Source organism: Nymphaea colorata, chromosome 12, assembly GCF_008831285.2.
Source record: "Nymphaea colorata isolate Beijing-Zhang1983 chromosome 12, ASM883128v2, whole genome shotgun sequence".
Taxonomy (NCBI): Eukaryota; Viridiplantae; Streptophyta; class Magnoliopsida; order Nymphaeales; family Nymphaeaceae; genus Nymphaea; species Nymphaea colorata.
The window spans coordinates 8,030,193-8,049,584 of NC_045149.1; the positions used below are offsets into that span (position 1 = coordinate 8,030,193).

General features: G+C 37.9%; 2 protein-coding genes across 2 annotated transcripts; one reads left to right on the top strand and one right to left on the bottom strand.

Annotated features, from left to right (window-relative positions):
- Positions 1–625: 625 nt before the first annotated feature.
- On the bottom strand, positions 626–8,139 carry LOC116265385 (upstream activation factor subunit spp27). Its single transcript, XM_031645958.2, has 2 exons — positions 7,779–8,139; positions 626–1,050 (listed from the first exon to the last, which is right to left on the bottom strand). Exons 1-2 carry the CDS (start codon positions 8,043–8,045, stop codon positions 925–927), a joined length of 393 nt encoding a protein of 130 aa, XP_031501818.1. The 5' UTR covers positions 8,046–8,139; the 3' UTR covers positions 626–924.
- A 4,162-nt stretch (positions 8,140–12,301) lies between these two features.
- Positions 12,302–15,559, top strand: LOC116265861 (uncharacterized mitochondrial protein AtMg00810-like). The gene is made up of 3 exons (XM_031646815.1): positions 12,302–12,484; positions 15,095–15,240; positions 15,283–15,559. Exons 1-3 carry the CDS (start codon positions 12,302–12,304, stop codon positions 15,557–15,559), a joined length of 606 nt encoding a protein of 201 aa, XP_031502675.1.
- Positions 15,560–19,392: the final 3,833 nt, after the last annotated feature.

Consider the following 19,392-nt stretch of genomic DNA (forward strand, 5'->3'; position numbering starts at 1 on the left):
CCATTTTAAGAAGAACCAAATTTTGCTTCACAAAGGAAAAAGAAAAAAGCAAAAGAAAACAACAAAATGTTAAAATATCATTGCCTAGTTTACCCATTAGACAAAAATTACTAGAAAACCTCCAGCATTTCCAGATCCGCCATGACCAAACTGCTACACCTAAAGGTCCTCAAAGGAACCCCAGGTGCACCTAGTGGTAGCGTTATTTCTTCAAACCAGCAATAATAGATGAGGAACACCCACAATATCCAGCTCTGGACCTCACTAATTTGGGGGTTTAGACAACAACACCTAGCATGAGACGTCTTGCAAATGGGCCAATGGCAACATAGGTTTCGCTTAATAAATATCAGTAAGTATACAACCATAGATGAAAGAACATATCTACCAAGTCGTGGCCAATAGCATGCTTCTTGCTTACTGCTGCTTCCAGAACCTGTTCAATTTTGATTAAAGGCAATCCATAAAAGATTGACTGGAACAAATACGTTGTTGCCATCGACAGGATTCATCTTCTACTAGGATAAACACCACAATATGCAGTCAGGACGACAATGATACCACACATAGCATCATCCTTGCTCAAAAAAGAATGAGGAGAGACATGCGGCGAGCACCCCACGTGTGCATCAAAGTAAAATCATAAACCTTCATGTGCGTCAGTGCATGCACAAACAGGTGTTTCATCTTGCAGCGACATTTGAGTATTTGCAGTCTTAAAGCGAAATTCATCAGTTACATCTACTTCATGTTTTTCCTTCATGAGATCTGAACTAAGTAAAACAAGATCACCTGAGGGCCAGAACAAGGTGTCATGTACAGAGTGTCCAAAAGATATTCTGCCTGATCACGTAGAACAGCACATACAGTATTGTGGAGACACATAACAAGATGAGCAGGCATACATTTGGCATCAAGGCTGATTCAGCTGGTTTTGACAAAATGGCGGCCCATCAGGCGAGCAACCTCCAGGAAATTTACAGTATCCTTTCCCTCAAATATGCTCTTCAACTTCTCATCACATCTTATCTCCCTCTTGTTTGAAGGATTCTGCAGATACAAATAGGAAATGTATTTAGTAGAAAAGTGTGCCAAATTAGTCAGATGTTGAAGAAATTATTACACGACATAAACAGCCATGTGAAGCAACAAGCAAGTCTTCTTCCATACAAAAAGAAAACATTCACCAACAAAAAAAGCATAACTACTACATTCCCCTAGTCTTGTCACCCCAATACCATGTCCCAGAAAGATAGGTATCACAATATAAGACAGTATGTCATTATTTCTCAAAAACAGTATGTCATTATTTCTCAAAAATAGGCCATTCAAGTCTGCTGAAATGAAATCCATTTGCAACTCCATAAAGAGGCAAAAGGATGATCATAGTTGCAGCCGAATTGCATATATGCATACACAGATACAGTCCATTAAAGGATACCGTAACTGTATAGCAACAATCAATATGTAACGTAAGTGAGGAAAGTACAATTAACAAAGTATGCTGGCAGGTTGAGGTGTACCTACCCGAACATAGTAATACTAAAAGAATATTTTATTAGCCAAAAATTGTAACTGAAAAATTATGGAATCGAGTCAACTGTTGCCAGATGAAGAGCATAAAAAAGTCAGAAAGAACGGGTTTCAAATTGCTACATTCTACACTATTACAGATTGCAAACTTGGTGCACATTCAGATGTCACCATAGTCCACACCAGACTTTTTGTACCAGCTGGACTATCTTCTTTTGCCAGGTGCCCTTGCACCCAAAGGCGCAATGTCTTACTTCAAAAGAAAAGTGTGTTATGCACTGATGGAAAACAATGTTTATCTTCATCAACAACTAAAATGGAATACCAACATCAATAAACATTAACATAGAAAAGCATTAAACAATGTTATTAAACGCATTAAGGCATAGTAAAACACAACACCGAGCCTTTAGGTGAGCTGCAAACCTCAAAGCGTAAAGTGTATGCTTTAAGAAGTTAACAATTGTGTAATCTAGCTATGACTAAGTAAATAATATCATATAAGCATACTTTATAAGTTCAAGATTAAAAATGAAATACAATTAAACTCCTAGTTAGCACAGCACTTAACAACTAATAGTAAAATACACTTATCCAAATTAAAAATGCCACAAACTTTATAAGTTTAAAATTACTTAAGTCAAACAAAGAACATCCAAGAGATGTCATCCATAATTCCATATGAAGAATGACAACATTGTTCTAGTTCAAATACTAAATTCTATTAGATTCCTCTTGTGTCACATCATTGTCAATGTTCAAAACGTCATCATCATCATTTGAAACCACAGATTAAAAAAGCAGCATGGCATAGAGAATCAGCCACACAGAGTTAAAAATTAAAAATTAGACTGAAACCTTAAACAAAGAAACCAGATCAGATTAAGATAATAGGCCGAAACCATGTGCACCAAGAGGCAGAATGTACTACAAACAAAAGAAGGATAAGGACAAAGGAAGAAAAAAAACAAGAAACATAAAAGAAGAATAATAAGGAAGAAGGTGAAAAACCGAAAGAAAAGGAAGAAACAATAGAAGGAAAAAGGAAGATGCATACAAAGAAGAAGAAGAAAGGAGAGAGCCACCTTATCTTCACTCAAAACTCAGCATAATTTTTAGTCCTGTCAGTTTGAAGATAAAGATGGCCGCAAAAGTCCAATAAGCATGAAGTAACTCATTATGGCTGCCCTTTCTGGCTTGACATCTATTAAAAGAGAAACCTAAACTTAGATTGAAAAACGGGCTTTATAACTTGCTTGTCCTAAGGAAAAAAAGAGCATGTGCCTTATTTGTATGTCGGGCTTCATGGGACACTGAGGAGCGTACTTTATCAGTTTTTTGCGTGTTCACTGTGAGGCCAACGTACTGAAATATAACACTTGCACTTTTTGCGCTTTGTGATATGCTTTTTGACAACATTGATATTAAGGTAGAAAGTTTTAGCTAAGGTATAAAATTGAATGCACTACACACGAAGGAAGAAAAAGAACCTTCTACAAAAAGGAGAAGAAAAAGAGCAAAGAAGGAAAAATAAGAACGGAAACAAAAGAGAGAAAGAAAGAAAGAAAAAGAAGAACAAAGTAAAAAGAAGGAAAAAAAAAGAAAAATTATAGGCACACCACCAGCTGTTCTCATTCAGGCTACCTAAGTAGTGGCTCTAGGCAAGCCCATGCCGAAACCCACAAAACAATCAACCTATCATATATATCCACGCCCCACTATTTAGTAATTAAAGTCGATATATGCATGAATGATGTATCCCTGATTCCTGTGTGCCCTAAGCTAAAAAGCAACACTTCCAATCTTTCACCCAACCTGATGGTCCAAATGGAAACATTTTCTTATTAAAAAAAAAATCCTTTTAGATCATATTTCTTTTAATAAATCATGATTGGCTAAACCACAAATTTTAATGCATTGAGCCACTAATTTTGAAGTGTTTGGTTTTCTTCTTACACATATGCACCCAATGTTTTTAAACATCTAATCATTTTATTGCATGGTGTCTGAGTGACATACAAGGGCCTAGGTCACATGGACTACTCAAAGTGACTGATGCACCAGAGGCGCACCAGAAACCCAATGACAAGCGAGTTAGGTGTGGTAAGACACAGAGAGTCTGGTGCAGCCAACTCTGCGTAGCTGAAACCAGGTTTTTTTTGTCCAGAAATTAGACTCAGTCAACTTTGACTGCGTTCATTGCATCCAAATTTTTGAGAGATAAACTAACAAAAAGAAAACTGGTTTTGAAAGGGATTAGCACGACTTCCTCTCTCTCTCTCTCTCTCTCTGACACACACACACACTTTGACATCCATTCTAGCGTTTCACTCTTTCCCTCCAGAACAAAATCCTCTCTCTCTCTCTCTCTCTCTCTCTCTCGCTCTCTCACACACACACGCGGGGCACCGCACCCACTAACAAGAAGCATCTTTTATCTTAGGAAATGGCATTTCTACCACTTTCTAAGGTGGGTTCAGCATTCCAAGCTTTATCTAAAGAATATGCCTTTTCTTCTCAAGTGGACAATGGACTCCTTGTTCTCCAATCAGCCTTGGGCCTACTTTGTGTGTGCAAATATTACATTAACATGTCAGACCTTCAGATTTTCTTAGCTATTCCAGGGCATCACTCTTCTCATGTATGCAAAGCAAGGATTGCTCCTATCAAACATTTTGATAAAGCCTTCTCCTGGGTTAGGCAGCAAGTAGCAATGGATCCCTTTCAGTCAAGAAGCTCTATGCAGCACTACTACCTCTGTCAAATGATATTTTTCCTAGGAAGGCCATACAGGAAATGGGTCCATCACCTAGAGCAAAGACCCTTGCTGTACCGACCTACCTTCATCGAATCTCAACACAGGACATGTTGAAGAAATAGGGTTTCCATTTTGGCTGGCATGTGCTCTTTCTGTCAAGCATCCCAGGAAATGGTCCCTCATGTTTTCGGTAATGCTCAGCCTCCCAGCAGATTATGACTAAATTCTGGAAGAGCCCTCTGCCAACAACTAATCCTCCATCCCACCTTAGAGATCTTATAATGGGTGCAGCTTCCCGATGGTCTGGCGCACTTGGCTCTTCTCATATTGGAGGATATTTTAGGATGTTCATAACTCTATCCCTTCCTGTGATGGCCATATTGACACGGAGGCCATCGCAAACCATATCAAACTTTTTGTTTGTTCTTGCTTAAGAATTCACACATCTGTTAGTGAGCTGTGTTCTCTACTCAATGTTCATGATTCTCACTGATTTCTTGTATCAATCAGTTTACTCCTGTGGATCATTTTTAAAATGAAGTTGTGCAAACTTTCTATCTCTCTCCCTCTCTCTCTCCTGTTATGCTTGCTTATTCACTAAATCAGTATTCAGTAACTCGGTTTCCATACAAATAATACAATGTATCCGTTATTACAGAATGCTTTAGATCCCATTATGTCTATATTTAGTTATATACATAAGGTTTAGCAAACAAGTAGACCGAGAAAATATGTGAATCATGTAGACTTATTGTAAGTCTTACTATGAGTCATTTGATTAGCTTGATTAATGATTAACAAGTCATGTGTAAAATTACTTTTCAAAATGGCGAATACAGCTTGTACTTTGGCCTTGAAAAAGTAATCTTACATGTGTCATTGCATGAGCCACTTAGCAGTCTACGTAGTGTTCATAACTTCATATTTATGTAATCCACATGTTTTTAAAAGCTTATATAGGCTCATGGAATATGTGGGCTGACTAAATATTTGGGTTATGTAGATTTATTATGAGCCATCCAACCAACTTGATTGATGGTTCACAAGGTGCCACAAGCAAAGACTTTTTCAAAAAAGAAAATGACATCTTGTACTTTGAAACGGTAACTTTTCATGTGTCATCTTACAAACCATTAATCAAGTTGTTCAGACAGCTTACAAATTAATCCACATAGTCCTCTTATTTATTTAAGCTACATAATACATGTACCCTTTCCCTTTGGGCCTCTTGATACCCCACTTCTGCTCACACTTTGAAAATCTAGGTTCCTGCGTTCAGGCAACATGAAACGAAGGTGAGATAGACGATGTTTAACTCATTTTCGTTTCCAATCAGCTGGAGGTGCTAGACAACCGGCTGGCACCCCATGATAACATGATTATGGCTGAGCCTACGCTTCATTAAAGAACTGCCAATGTTGTCATAAATATTGGCTAAAGGAAAACAAAAAAAAAAGTGAAAAGCTCGTGACATTTTGAAAAAAAATGACACCAAACTGAAAATATTGCATCTTTCCAAACTTCTTTCAGAAAAAATGTTCTCAATATATTTCAAAATTTTTTGTAGTTTTTATTACATTTTAATAATTATTTTAATTTTTATCAATGTTTTGTTAGAAAAATAGTACAAAATTTAAATTTTCATAATCTTTTCTATTAGTTTCTTATATATTTTAATTTGTTCAATCCCCAAGAAAAACAAATTACTCATTAATACCTGAGAAAAACCTCATTAGCGAAACCTGAAAATGACATTTATGACAATGCTGTCAACAAACTAAGAAATTGTCAATACCACAAATGAGGACAACATCAAGACAACTTCTACTCCGATGCAGGCTCGCCTCATGAGAGGAACAGGTTTGAGATGACAAACTTGTCAACTCCCAGCAAACCAAGACCTTGTGCATGTTAATGCCTGTGGTTGTGGGTGTGTAGCGCTTGACAAAAAATAATTTCAACCATAGCAAAACACAACACAAGGGCAAGATTCAGAAGCACATAAACACGACAGAATAATCATAAATTCATAATAATTGTTAGTTGTTACGATATATGAAACAGCTTTATCCCAAAACTCTCCCACCAGAAGACTAAGTACTGATTTCGACCGCTGGAAAATGGATGAAATAAATTACATATGGTTGTCAATGTGAATAAAAAAAGAGAGAGAATAAACAGTCATTAGAAAATAAAAGAAATCTTAAGCAGTTGGCACTAGCTTCACTTTAATCACATGCTCTCAACTTCTATTATATTTGTGGTCTATTCTTTGTATTAGTGTGCCTGGTAAAATTTCAAAATGAACCGCAGAACCAACTGCCGCTTATTTTAGCTTTTAGCTTAATGCCATTAACCATAATGATCTGAGATGATAACCATGCACCATTCCTTCATTCTGGGATTTTGATGTGCACGGCATACATGGAGACGAGTGTGCAAAGGCAAATTAAGCAGTTTCATTCTCATGTCCTCGTTTTACAAAATTATCATATGGGTCAAGCGTTTTCCTTTTTCATAATGGGTCAATCACGTTCCTTTGTGTACCAGGTTTCTCTTCATGTCCATGAGATAGACAGGACCGCTGTGAGTCATTCTAACATTCAAGTTATCGCAGGATAATTTCATGCTTTCAAGGATCATAAACAGTGTCCATAATCGATCAGACATTCAAGCAAAAAGCCCTTTTTTTATACAAACAGGATGCCCTGTTGTATATGACTTGTTAACATTTTAATCTGTGAGTTATTGTGCGCAGTCCGCTCAAAAGGGTTGGAGTGGCAACACCTCTATTGCTTAGTCAGTTGACAATCTACAAGCAAGAATTTTTTTTTTTCTATAGAAGAAACACCGTCAGACATTGACTGAAAAACAAAAGCAGAAGAAGAAGATAGGAAGAAGAAGAAGATAGAAAGATAAATGAGTTTCCTTATTAAAACTGCTTCTTCAGCTTTCCATCAATAATGAGGATTGGAACTCATGGAGCCAGGAATCACATCCCAACTTGATATATATTAGAATAGAAATCTAGAAAGTAGTAATGAACTAGACCCAAAAAAGAGAAGAGAAAAAGAGAACAGGGAATGATAGGAAAGTGGGTTACCACAAACCAGCCACTGCGAACAGGTATTCAAAGAGGAATGAAACGGAGGCAGATTCTAGGGGGTTGCGATCAAAACAGGGAAAGCCAGTAAACAGGAATATCAACAGGCCTAAGGCAGAACAGGGGGAGTAGCCCCAGCAACTCCGCCATCGGAGGGTTTCAGTGCGAAACCACAAGCAGCAGTAAAGGAGAAGCAGAGTGGAAACAGCTGCAAGTCACTAACGACACTAAACCGAAGCTGAGAAGATGCATTAAAAGAAGAAACGTCCAGCCTAGTTCAGATGAAAGTTGGAATAATATTCCACAACCTTGACGATGATCATGGTGTCCATGAAAGCAAAGGAGACATTTTAGACAGTGTATGTGTGAGAGAGAGAGAGAGACCTGAAGGTTGTTCTCCTTGATGTATTGCCAGATCCTCTTCACGGCGTCGGTGCGAGACGACTCCTGGACGCCCAAGAACCTGCGCATAGCTGGGGAAATGGGAACCACCTTGAAAATGCCGGTGGACCTCGGTTTCTCCGATAAAGCGGCGGCGCCACCACCAGCGGCTGCAGCCCCTGCAGCCGCTGCAGCCCCTGCAGCCTTGCCCTTACCCTTTGCGGCCACTGCCATCATCGCCACCCTGGTAGCTCCGAAAACCCTCGACATCCTGTCTCTCTCTCTCTCTCTCCCTCTCTCTCTCTCTCTCTCTCTCTCGTGTCTTGAGTCCTTTCCCGCTCTTCCCCCTCTCTCTCTCTCTCTCGGAACAGTGCGAGGGTCTCCGTTTTTCAGGAATGCTTTTCAGTTTGGAACTTACTTTCTGTCAAAATGTCAAGAATGGGACTAAATACTGTCAATTTTTCTGATGCAGTGCACCAAAATCCAAATATTCAGAGCAGAATTTTAGTAAATTTATGGGGAATTTTTTTTATTCAATTTTGGCCTTTAAAGGGAGTTTGTTTCCATTTAACTAGTAATTTCCAATTCATAACATGTAATCCCTTGTTAGGAAGCGTTAAACTAAAGACTTACATTAAAATATAAGTTATCTTCATTATCATTCTACTGAAAAAAATAAAATTATTAGTTAAAATATGTTAACCGAATGGGAAGTTGTTCATAAGTCTTGGAGCAGGATGTTGATAAGAACGACTTAAAATACCTTTATTAGTTAAATCGAAGATTCCTATCAAATAAAGACAAAAGTTAAAGTTGAAAATTTTTTCATATTATAAATTTACTAAAATACGCACCTATAAATAGGTAAGAACATGTCCTGCATAACATGCAGAGTGTCTTCCAAAAAGTTTAGCTGGATTAAGAAATTCAAAAATTTGAAGCTGTTTTTCGAATTAATATTAAAAAGGACTTCGAAATACTTTTCCTCTACTTTTTTTTTTGGCTTTTTTTTTTTTTTTGCATATTAACGAACTCCGACACTTTCCCCTTCCTTGTTTCCAAAAATTAGTTTCTTTTCTTCTTCCTCGTCGCCACGGTTCAACGATCTAAAAAACATGGGATTCATGTCGTTGTTTGAATACAACTCGGTACCCAAGGGAAATAAAACAACTAAAACAACAGCTCAAAAAAACTTCAAAACTACGTTCAAACAATTTATTTCATGTGGGCACTTATCCAAAAACAATTACATAATTTCAGTTTCTTTATTATAAAGATTACTTACCAAAAATCACTTTAATTAATAAAGTTATTTTCTAAATATGTGGTAAAAAGAGTATCATCAATATCTGCATCAATTGCATGGCATCTTTATTTATCTTTTCAATGAAATATCAATTATCACGGATGCCATTCCATTGTGACCTTTGGGGTAGCGCATGGCACCGGACCAAAGGTTCATTATCCTAACACTTAGGTCCATATAGTTCTGCAAGGGGGAAAGAAGTTGGCTCATGCAAGCACGCCTTTCTAATTCATGGTTCAAGTTCTTGAGGGAAAGTGGGAAATGAATGTTTGGAGATACGCTTATCTTCAGTCATATGATTATCACTTTGCAAAATCCAATATGGCATCACCCATGGTTTCGAAACTTACCCTCGGCTTTGCTAGGAGCACAGGTTTACCTTATTTATTTATTATGTTAAAAGAAGCAGACTTGGTTCAAGAACCTGTAAAACCCCAAACCCCATTGCTAGTAACCTTACTTTGAAGAACTATATGTGCACAAAATATATATTTATAATATTTTATTACGATTAATTATATTTATATATTATTTTATATTAAAAATATATGTTTTTTAATTTAATCGGGCCGAACTCAAGCTCAAGTTTTAGGTGTCAAGCAGGCCCGAGCCGACTCCTTATCGGGCTGGGTCGGCGTGATGCCCAGGCTTAGTCAGATGTAAGGTTGCACATCGAGTCAGTACCCGACGCTTACCCGGTACCCGACCCAGGCTCCGGCCCAAAAAAAAAAAGGAATCGGGCCGGCCTGGGTGGGCCCGACTGAGCCTGTTTGGCACAACAAAGTTTTTTAATACATATTTTATTAAATTATATATATAATTATACTAATTTATTACAATTATATATATATATATACATATATATATATATATATATATATATATATATATATATATAACTTTAGTCGGACCGAACTCAGACTTGAATTTTAAGTGTTGGGTTGAGCCTAGGCTTAGGTTAGGTGTCGGGCCGTGCCAGCCCGATGCCTTTGATTAGTAGGATGTGGTTGATAGGTGGCAATTTTAAGAGTTTGGTAACTATTATTGCAAAAGCACTTGTTTATTAAGCACACATGTTAGATTATTTCCCGAAAGGGCTTAGATATATTGTCATATATATAATATCTCACCAATTTTCTTATCAAGAACTAGTTATAGCTCTTTAATTTCCATAAGGAAGAAGAGATCTATCTAATGAAACACGATCAAGCCATATTCATACCAACTTTCATCTATTAAACCTATATTACTTTAATTTTATTTTAATTACTTTTAAAATATTTTCTTTCTATTTTTTATTAAAAAAATATTTTTAATCCAATTCATAGGCCTAAATCGCGAATTGGCCGATTAACCAATCGGCAACCTCGATCACCAACTTGGTTCCTGAACATATTTTTCTTAAAACAGCCTACAGGTAGATATCCATCTTGATTTTATTTATTCTGATGAATCAAAGAATCAATGCATCAAAAAAAAAGGAGAAATGGAAAAATTAGACAGTAACAAATCAATTTACATCAACAGAGAGGCATCCTCAGCAACTACCTCTCCTTGCCGGATCATGTTAAGACCATAGTCACAGAAAACGTTTTTTTTTTTAAATATGAAAAAACGCGATAAATTAACTGACAGTTTAAAACTTTAAAAAAATCAGTTTTTTTTTGAAAAAAATGTTAACGTGTTTTTTCATGCGTTTTTTGGCATTTTTTCAGTTTTTTCATTTTTTAGTTTTTTAATGTCATATAGTTTTTTTTTATTTTCTATTTTATATTTGTTGAAATATATTTATCTTTTATTGAAGATAACGCTCAAGACAAAACTGTTGCCGGTAAATCTGTTGCCGCTTTTGTTGATCAAAAGATTAGAAAAGAAAATTAGATGTGTAATCAACATTATTGTCAAGGTATTGACGCCAATCAAGATCCTAAAAATCAAAGAAACGGAAGACCCTTGTATTCCTTTAAATGTCAATGGAACTTTTCACACAAATGATTGAGGTGTGAGAGAAATATTTTGATCATGGATGTAGACTCATTTTTGAGTCGAACCATGTTAAAATCTAAAATCTCTGTGTTTTCTTTCCCTTTTATGGTATCAAAGCCTTGCAATAGCTGTGAAAATAGACCCTCCTCACGTTGGTAATCCCTGCCAATGCTCTCAATCTAGCAATACATGTTGTCAGCAGAAATCTAGATATATCTTACAATCCTGTAGATCATCCTCGAGTTGTCCCTGAAGTCTTTGGAGCCAAGCGAAAGAAGCAATCGCTTTTCCTGTTGCCGAAACAGAGAAAGAATAGCTTTCTGGCCTCAAACTACAGTCACGTGTATCACAGGAGCTCACTGGTGATTCTCAGGATACAACAACCTTCAAAAATTCGTAGAAATTCAACCGTTGATCTGATTTCCATGAAATTTGGACTGTAGGTAGCTAGAGCACTGAGGAAGGGATGCCCAAAGTTTTAGGTCCAACCGAGCTCTCCTTGAAAAACGCACACCCTTTTTCTCCTTCAGGTTATCGTAAGCCTATTCAGAAACAAGAGGAACAGAGTAGAATGCATATCACAGGCCTGTTCAGAACAAGAGGAACAGAGAAGAGGTGCTTGTTATGAGTGAGTCTCTTTTCTGTCCACTAGTGATCACGATATTAACTTGTGGTTGTCCTCATTGTTCATACAAAAATGGCTGAAAACAATGGCAATTATGCATCATAGTCTGTTACACGAGACACATCTCAAACTACAGGTTAGATTTTTCCAGTTCTTCCTATGCCTACAAATTTTTAGTATCTGCTTTCTATTAAGCTTGCATCGAAAAATTATTTGATTTGGAAATCTCAGTTTACGCCTCTCTTTAAGAGTTATAATCTCATGGGTTTCATAGATGGTAAACAACCATGTCCATTTGAATGGATTGATGATGACAATGGCTTAAAACGTCACAATCCAAAATATGATGAATGGTATAGATTAGATCAACTTTTATTAAGTTGGATTCTTTCATCTTTAACTGATCTTGTTCGTAGTCATGTTGTGGGAATTTCTTCCTCTCATGAATTATGGAACGCCCTCAAGCATATGTATGTTGCTTGCTCAAGAGCTAGAATCCAACAGTTGAAAAACCAACTTCAGAATTTAAGAAAAGACACCCAAACTATTTCAGAATATTTCTGCAGAGCAAAAAGTACTGCTCACCAATTAGCACTAGCATTCAAACCAATGGATGATGATGATTTGATCACATGTATTATGACTGGTTTACCATCAGGAGAATATGAGTCTCTTAAAACTGCGTTGAACATTAGGATTGATCCTGTTAATATGAAAGACCTGCTTGCTATGTTGCTTATTCATGAGGTGCAATTGGATGAAGCTGATAATCTCCCTATGGGAACCACATCAGTAAATTTTACTATGAAAAACCAAAATTTTGGTGGCAATCACTTTAAGCATAACAGAGGTCGCAATAGAACTCAAGATTGTTCTTCGAAAAATCAGGCTGGGTCTTGTTTTTCTTGTGGAAATAATGGTCATTTTGCTGCAAATTGCTGGACAGTTTGTCAAGCATGTCGTTAGCCTGGCCACAGTGCCTTGAAGTGCAAAACATATAAAATTCAGAAATTTGATGATGCTCCATCTATTGAAGCACATACCACTGATGTCTATGAGTCATTTGATCATAGAGGATGGTGCGCTAACTCTAGAGCCACCCATCATGTAATGCCAAATTTCAACAACTTGACAATCCAATCCAACTACAATGGAGATCAAGTTCGCATCAGAATGGCTAAGCATCGAAAATAGCTAAGGTTTGAACATTAACCGCATTGGTACCTCTGCTTTCTCTCATCTTGATTCCAAGTTCATAATGAAAGATATTTTACATGTGCCATCTATCACCAAAAGTCTACTTTCAATACACAAGTTTACAAAAGATAATGATGTGTTGCCTGAATTTCACCCGCAATTTTGTTATGTTAAGGATGCCAAGACAGGGCAGGTTCTTCTCAAGGGAAACAATGAACACGGGCTCTACAAGCTGCACTTGGAAGATATTGGGCGTCAACCAGCAGCTTTACTTGGTGAACGAACTATGCTGCAAAAATGGCATGAGCTACTTGGGCATCCTACCATGAAAACCGTGCAGCATGTCTTTAGTAAATATGAGCTTCCTTTTAGTTTCAATAAATTTGACTCTTTGTGTGAAACATGTCAAATGAGGAAGAGTCACATTTTTCTTTTTTCTAGTTCAACTCATGAAATAAATGGACCATTAGATCTTATATTTTTTTATGTTTGGGGCCCTGCACCCATTGCTTCCATGCAAGGATATTATTATCATATTAATTTTGTTGATGGATATTCAAGGTTCACTTGGTTATTTATTATTAAAAAAAAGTATGAAGTTTTGTCTATTTTTCCGAGACTTTTAAAAACTTGTTGAGAGACAATTTGGGTGACCCATAAAGACCTTTCAAAGTGATTGGGGAGGAGAATATAGATCCTTATCCACTTACTTAAAGTCATGTGGAATTGATTATCACATTTCATGTCCTCACACTCATCAACAAAATGGGAGAGTAGAGCGAAAACATTGTCACATAGTAGAGACAGGTCTCACCTTACTTGCTCATGCTCGCCTTCCCTCAAGTTTTGAGATTTTGCCTTTCTTACAACTGCATTTCTTATTAACCTCCTGGCATCACCTGTTACAAACATGAAAAGTCCATTTCAGCTTCTCTTTAACCAAACCCCTGACTAAGCCTTTTTTAAAACTTTTAGATGTGTCTGCTACCCTCATCTTCGTCCTTACAATGCTCATAAATTACAATATCAAAGCACCAAATGCATATTCCTTGGCTATACCACCACACATAAAAGCTATCTTTGCTTGAATTCTTCCACTTTAAGATTCTATATTTGCCATAACGTCATTTTTGATGAGAATGTTTTTCCTTATAAATCCATATCTGCCCTTAAACCTGAGCCGCCATCTTCTTCAATCTCTCCACCAATGGAGATTCCTCTCCCCATTACAACTTGTCACCCTCACCATCACCACCGTTCATTTCTCTACATGAACTCGCAATTACTGCACAAACACCACCTTCCCCTTCACCACCCTCTCCCCTCACACTATCCTTACCTAATGAATTGCCTCCTCTAGCCCCCAAAACTCACTCCATGATCACTCGCCTCCAAACCGGATCCCATAAGCTCAACCCCCGTTACATTACTCATCTTACCGAGTTGCCTTTAGAAATTGAACCCAAAACTTTGACCCAAGCCTCTAAAGTCTCCCATTGGCACAATGCCATGCTTGAGGAATGCAATGCTTTGATGAAAAATAAATCTTGGATTCTTGTTCCTCCATCTCCCTCTCACAATATTGTTGGCAATAAATGGGTCTATCGTATTAAGAGAAAAGCTGATGGCAGTATTGACAGATACAAAGGTCGTCTTGTGGCCAAATGGTACACACAAGAATTTGGCATTGATTATTTTGAAACTTTTAGCCCTGTGATTAAACCCACCACGATACGAATTGTTCTTACTCTTGTTGTTTCGCACAATTGGGTGGTTTGCTAGTTAGATGTCAACAATGCTTTCTTATAGGGCACTTTATCTGAAGATGTTTATATGTTACAACCTCAAGGCTTTGTTAACACTTAATATCCGCATTATGTATGCAAGTTACAGAAACCTCTTTATTGACTTAAGCAAGCACCTCGAGCTTGGTTTCAACGACTTAGTTCCTTTCTCATTTTAAACGGGTTCTCTGCCTCCAAGATTGACACTTCGCTATTTCTCAAATTTATGGGCTCTCATTCAATCTTTATTCTTATTTATGTTGATGACATATTGATCACTGGAAGCTGCCCTGCCACCATTCATAAGCTTATATGTCAAATGGGGTGGGCATTCTTTATAAAAGATCTTGGGCATCTATATTATTTTCTTGGAGTTGAAGCATAGTTTACACCTCAAGGGCTCTTTCTTTCTCAATGCCAGTATATGCAAGACCTTCTCAAGCAAAGCGCCATGGTTGATGTCAAGCCCCTTCCTTCACCTTTAGCTGTTGGAGAAAAGTTATATAAGTTTGACGACACACCGCTACTTGATCCTACTCCATATCGCCAAATTGTTGGTGCACTCTAGTATGCTACCCTTAGCAGACCCGATCTTGCTTATGCTACCAGCAAGGTCTGTCAGTTTATGCAAGCTCTTACCACTGTTCATTGGGCTGCTGTCAAACGCATACTTCGTTACATTAAACACACTCTTCATCTTGGGTTTCTTATTCGGCCATCCTCGTGCCTTTCTCTTACAACATATTCTGATGCCGATTGGGATGGGAATCTTGATGCCGATTGGGATGGGAATCCTGATGATCGAAGATCTACTACCAGCCTTGCCATCTTTTTTGGAGATTCCTTGGTTTCGTGGTCTGCAAAGAAGCAAAATACTGTTGCCTGATCAAGTATTGAGGCAGAATACCAGGCGTTGGCCTCCACTGCATTAGAAGTTCTCTCCATATCATATTTTTTACAAGAACTTCATCACCCTCTTTCCACCATTCCCTAGCTCTTATGTGATAACATGGGTGCTGTTCAATTGACTGCCAGTCCGTTTTTTCACCAACACACTAAGCATATTGAAGTCGATATTCATTTCATTCGGGATCATGTGCAAAATCATTGTCTTACAGTTCATCATGTTTCTGCTACTAACCAACTGGCTGATACAATGACCAAGCCCCTTGCTTGCTCACCATTTGAATCCATTTGTGTCAAGCTTAACGTCCTTCCTAGGCCGTTCAGCTTGAGGGGGGCTATTGAAGATAATGCTCAAGGCAAAACTGTTGCCGCTTTTGTTGATGAAAAGATTAGGAAAGAAAATCAGATGCGTAATCAACATTATCGTTAAGATATTGACGCCAATCAAGATCCTAAAAATTAGGAAACAGATGGCCCTTGTATTCCTGTATATGTCAATGGAACCCGTCACGCAAATGATTGAGGTGTGAGAGAAATATTTTGATCATGGATGTAGACTCATTTCTGAGTCGAACCACATTAAAATCTCTGTGTTTTTTTTCCTTTATCTTTTGATGTTCGTGTTTTAATTTCTCACTTATTTTATTCTCTCCTCATTTTCAGTTTTTTTAAATTTTTAAAAATTTGCCATATTTTTCCTTTTTTTCAAACTCACTGTATCGTACCCGAGGAAAACCTCACCGTTTAAAACTTCGACATATTATTTGACTATGGTGAAGACTATGGCTAACCTGTTTAAGCATGAGAAGGTTATGTTTCCATACTGCTGGCCCTTCGAAACAAGCTCTCACTTTATCAAACCAAGATTTAAAGCTAGAACAGAGCTTAATTCTACTGGCCTAATGGATTCTAAATTCTTGAAGAATATTATTGAGCAGCCAATCTCCATTCACTTGGCTCAAAGAGGCAGAAGGGACTGGAAACAATTTGGACTACCACTTCCCTGTCATTGATCTCTGGCCATTCACCAGTAAAAACTCCCAGTTTGAGCCACATCTTACACAAATAAAGGACTGAATCCTTATTTCTCAGCAAGCAAAAATAGTATTCTGAGCATTTTCTCCAAATCAGTTCAGCTTCCGCAGAGATGCTATTTAGCGTTTTATCAAACATGAACCAATTTCTTGAACTCCATGGGCACCAAATGATAAAATGGAAAGTAACCATCCAACACTTGTTAACCTAGCCTTTCTTAAACCTGTTAGAAAACCAGACCTTTAATTCAGTAATAAAGTTTCTGTGGGGAATTCTTTTTCTCTGGAACCTCCTAATCACCATTGTCCACACCTTAACTGCTAGAGAGAAAGAGAACAATATGTGCTCAGCATCTTCCTCTTTGCGTTTGCAGATGAAACACCTGTTAGCACAAGAAAAACCTCTGCGTTTCAGTCTATTTAATGTGGGAAATCTGTCAACAGAGGCTATATACACAAACCAACATGATCTAGGGAGGCAATCCTTACACCAGACCCATTCACGCCACTTTTCAGCAGGAAATTTCATTCTAACCATATTCCATGCATCACCAAAGCTAATTTGCTCAACAGATTTTAGGTCCATCCGTAAGATATCCCTTCCCTCTTGCAGCATAAGTCTTTTAACGTTGTGCTGTTTCAAGAATTCTTTATATGTAGGAAGTAAGATTAAATCATAATGAAGAACTTCTGCAACAACAAGCTTCAAACTTCCTTCAAATAAAGCAAATTTCCTTTTCTACAAGGTATGAGTGGCAGCAAATTGATGACCAGCGATCCTTCCAGAATTTAATGTCGCCTGCAGCTATTTCCCATTTCACATAGCCATTAATTTTCGACCATCCCCATCTCACAACTTTAAAAAACCAAGAAGCTTTCTTAACTCCCTTCATAGACCAGAGGCTGTGATAATAATAATATGTCTTTCTAACGAATCTAGCCCACCAGTCATTTGAACAGCACACTTCCAAAGGCTAGCTTAGCTAGACAAGCTCTATTCATAGTTTTAATACCATTAGTTTAATGGAACGATGTCTTCATGAAGAAACTCTCTGTTGCGTTTGAATGGGAAGTTCCAATTGACACAGACTATTCCCCTCCACCATTCAGATATCCACTTAACCACATCCAATTGTAACAAAAGTAAGGGATCTTCTGAAAAAAAAAAAACACTAGCTAGAGGGATGTGATTTTCATGTCTACAAATCTATAATAATAGACTAGATTGATGGAGGACTTTTAAAAGTTTTGTAGAATTTGTTAAGGATTTCACACACACACACAATGGTGAGGTCCTTGAACAAGGGCACTTACAAACACCAAGGGGAGGTCTTTCTATTCCTTTGATTGTACATTTCTCATCATGTTATGTGGCTACAAATGTAGTTCTCCAGTGGCTCCTTTGTCATCAACAGATGAAGGAAGTGTTATGTATATGTTAATCCAACACGAAACAGGAAATTTTCTGTTTGCATTTTTATCATTAATAGTACCCTCCATGTTAACCATACAAAATTCGTAGGTTGGTAAGTTTTTTTATGGTCGAGGAGAGAGTCAAATTTCATTCCGGTGGAAGAATATTCAGTGAAAAAATCACCATTAATAAACATCAGTAACTTCATTAGCTTCATTTGATCAACAGTCAACTTCATCAGTCAAATCACAATTAACTTCATTGGGTAACTTTGAAGTTTACATATACTAAACTATCAATTGATTACTGGGTAGCTGTTTTAATTACGTGGAATTTTTTCTTCATAGTTGTCCATGCAAACCCTCCAACAGTCAACGCTCCCAGCCGGTGCACTAAAATCCATAGGGTTGGCACCCTCTTCCATTATTCCCCCGCGAAGGATTCCTCCAACCACTCCATGAAGCATTTTACACAAAGGTGCCTCCCTTTCAGTAGAATGATAGAACACCGATCGATCTCCAGAGGTTTTCTCAATCAACCCTTTAATCCAAGCAGGCAGTTTAAATAAGAAATCTGCTGTCGGAATCGGCGTCCCGATACTCCATCCCCTCGACCAGTGAAATTAGTTACAGAGCAAGAAGCAAAATGTGCCACCCAGGGAAATGGGGAAAAAAAGGAAGTGTTTGAAGGCTTTAAGCTTGAAATTTACTGTACAAAGATAAAGAGGGGAAAAGAAACCCTAAACTCCAAGTGCCGGAAAAGCACCAAAAAGGAGATGGAGCTGGCAGATGTTCACCAAAACCCTAAACCCTAAACTCCGGCGAACATCTCCCAGCTCCATCTCCTTTTTGGTGCTTTTCCAGCACTTAGGGTTTAGGGTTTCTTTTCCCCACTTTATCTTTGCACAGTAAATATCAAGCTTAAAGCCTTCAAACAGGTCCTTTTTTCCCCTATTTCCTTGGGTGGCACACTTTCCTTCTTGCTCTGTAACTAATTTCATTGATCGAGGGGATGAAGTATCGGGACGCAGATTCGGACAGCAGATTACTTATTTAAACTGCGTGCTTGGATTAAAGGGTTGATTGAGAAAACCTCTGGAGATCGATCGGTGTTCTATCATTCTACTGAAAGGGAGGCACCTTCATGTAAAATGTGGTTGGAGGAATCCTTTGCGGGGGAATAATGGAAGAGGGTGCCAACCCCATGGATTTAAGTGCACCGGCTGGGAGCGTCTACTGTTGGAGGGTTTGCATGGAGCGGATTTAGAGGGTAGCCTCGTTACACTGTGGAATGCCGTTTTGTGCTCCACGGGATGAGAAGAACGCGCATGTTCCGTGCATCCATTTTTCACAAGCCGTGAAATCG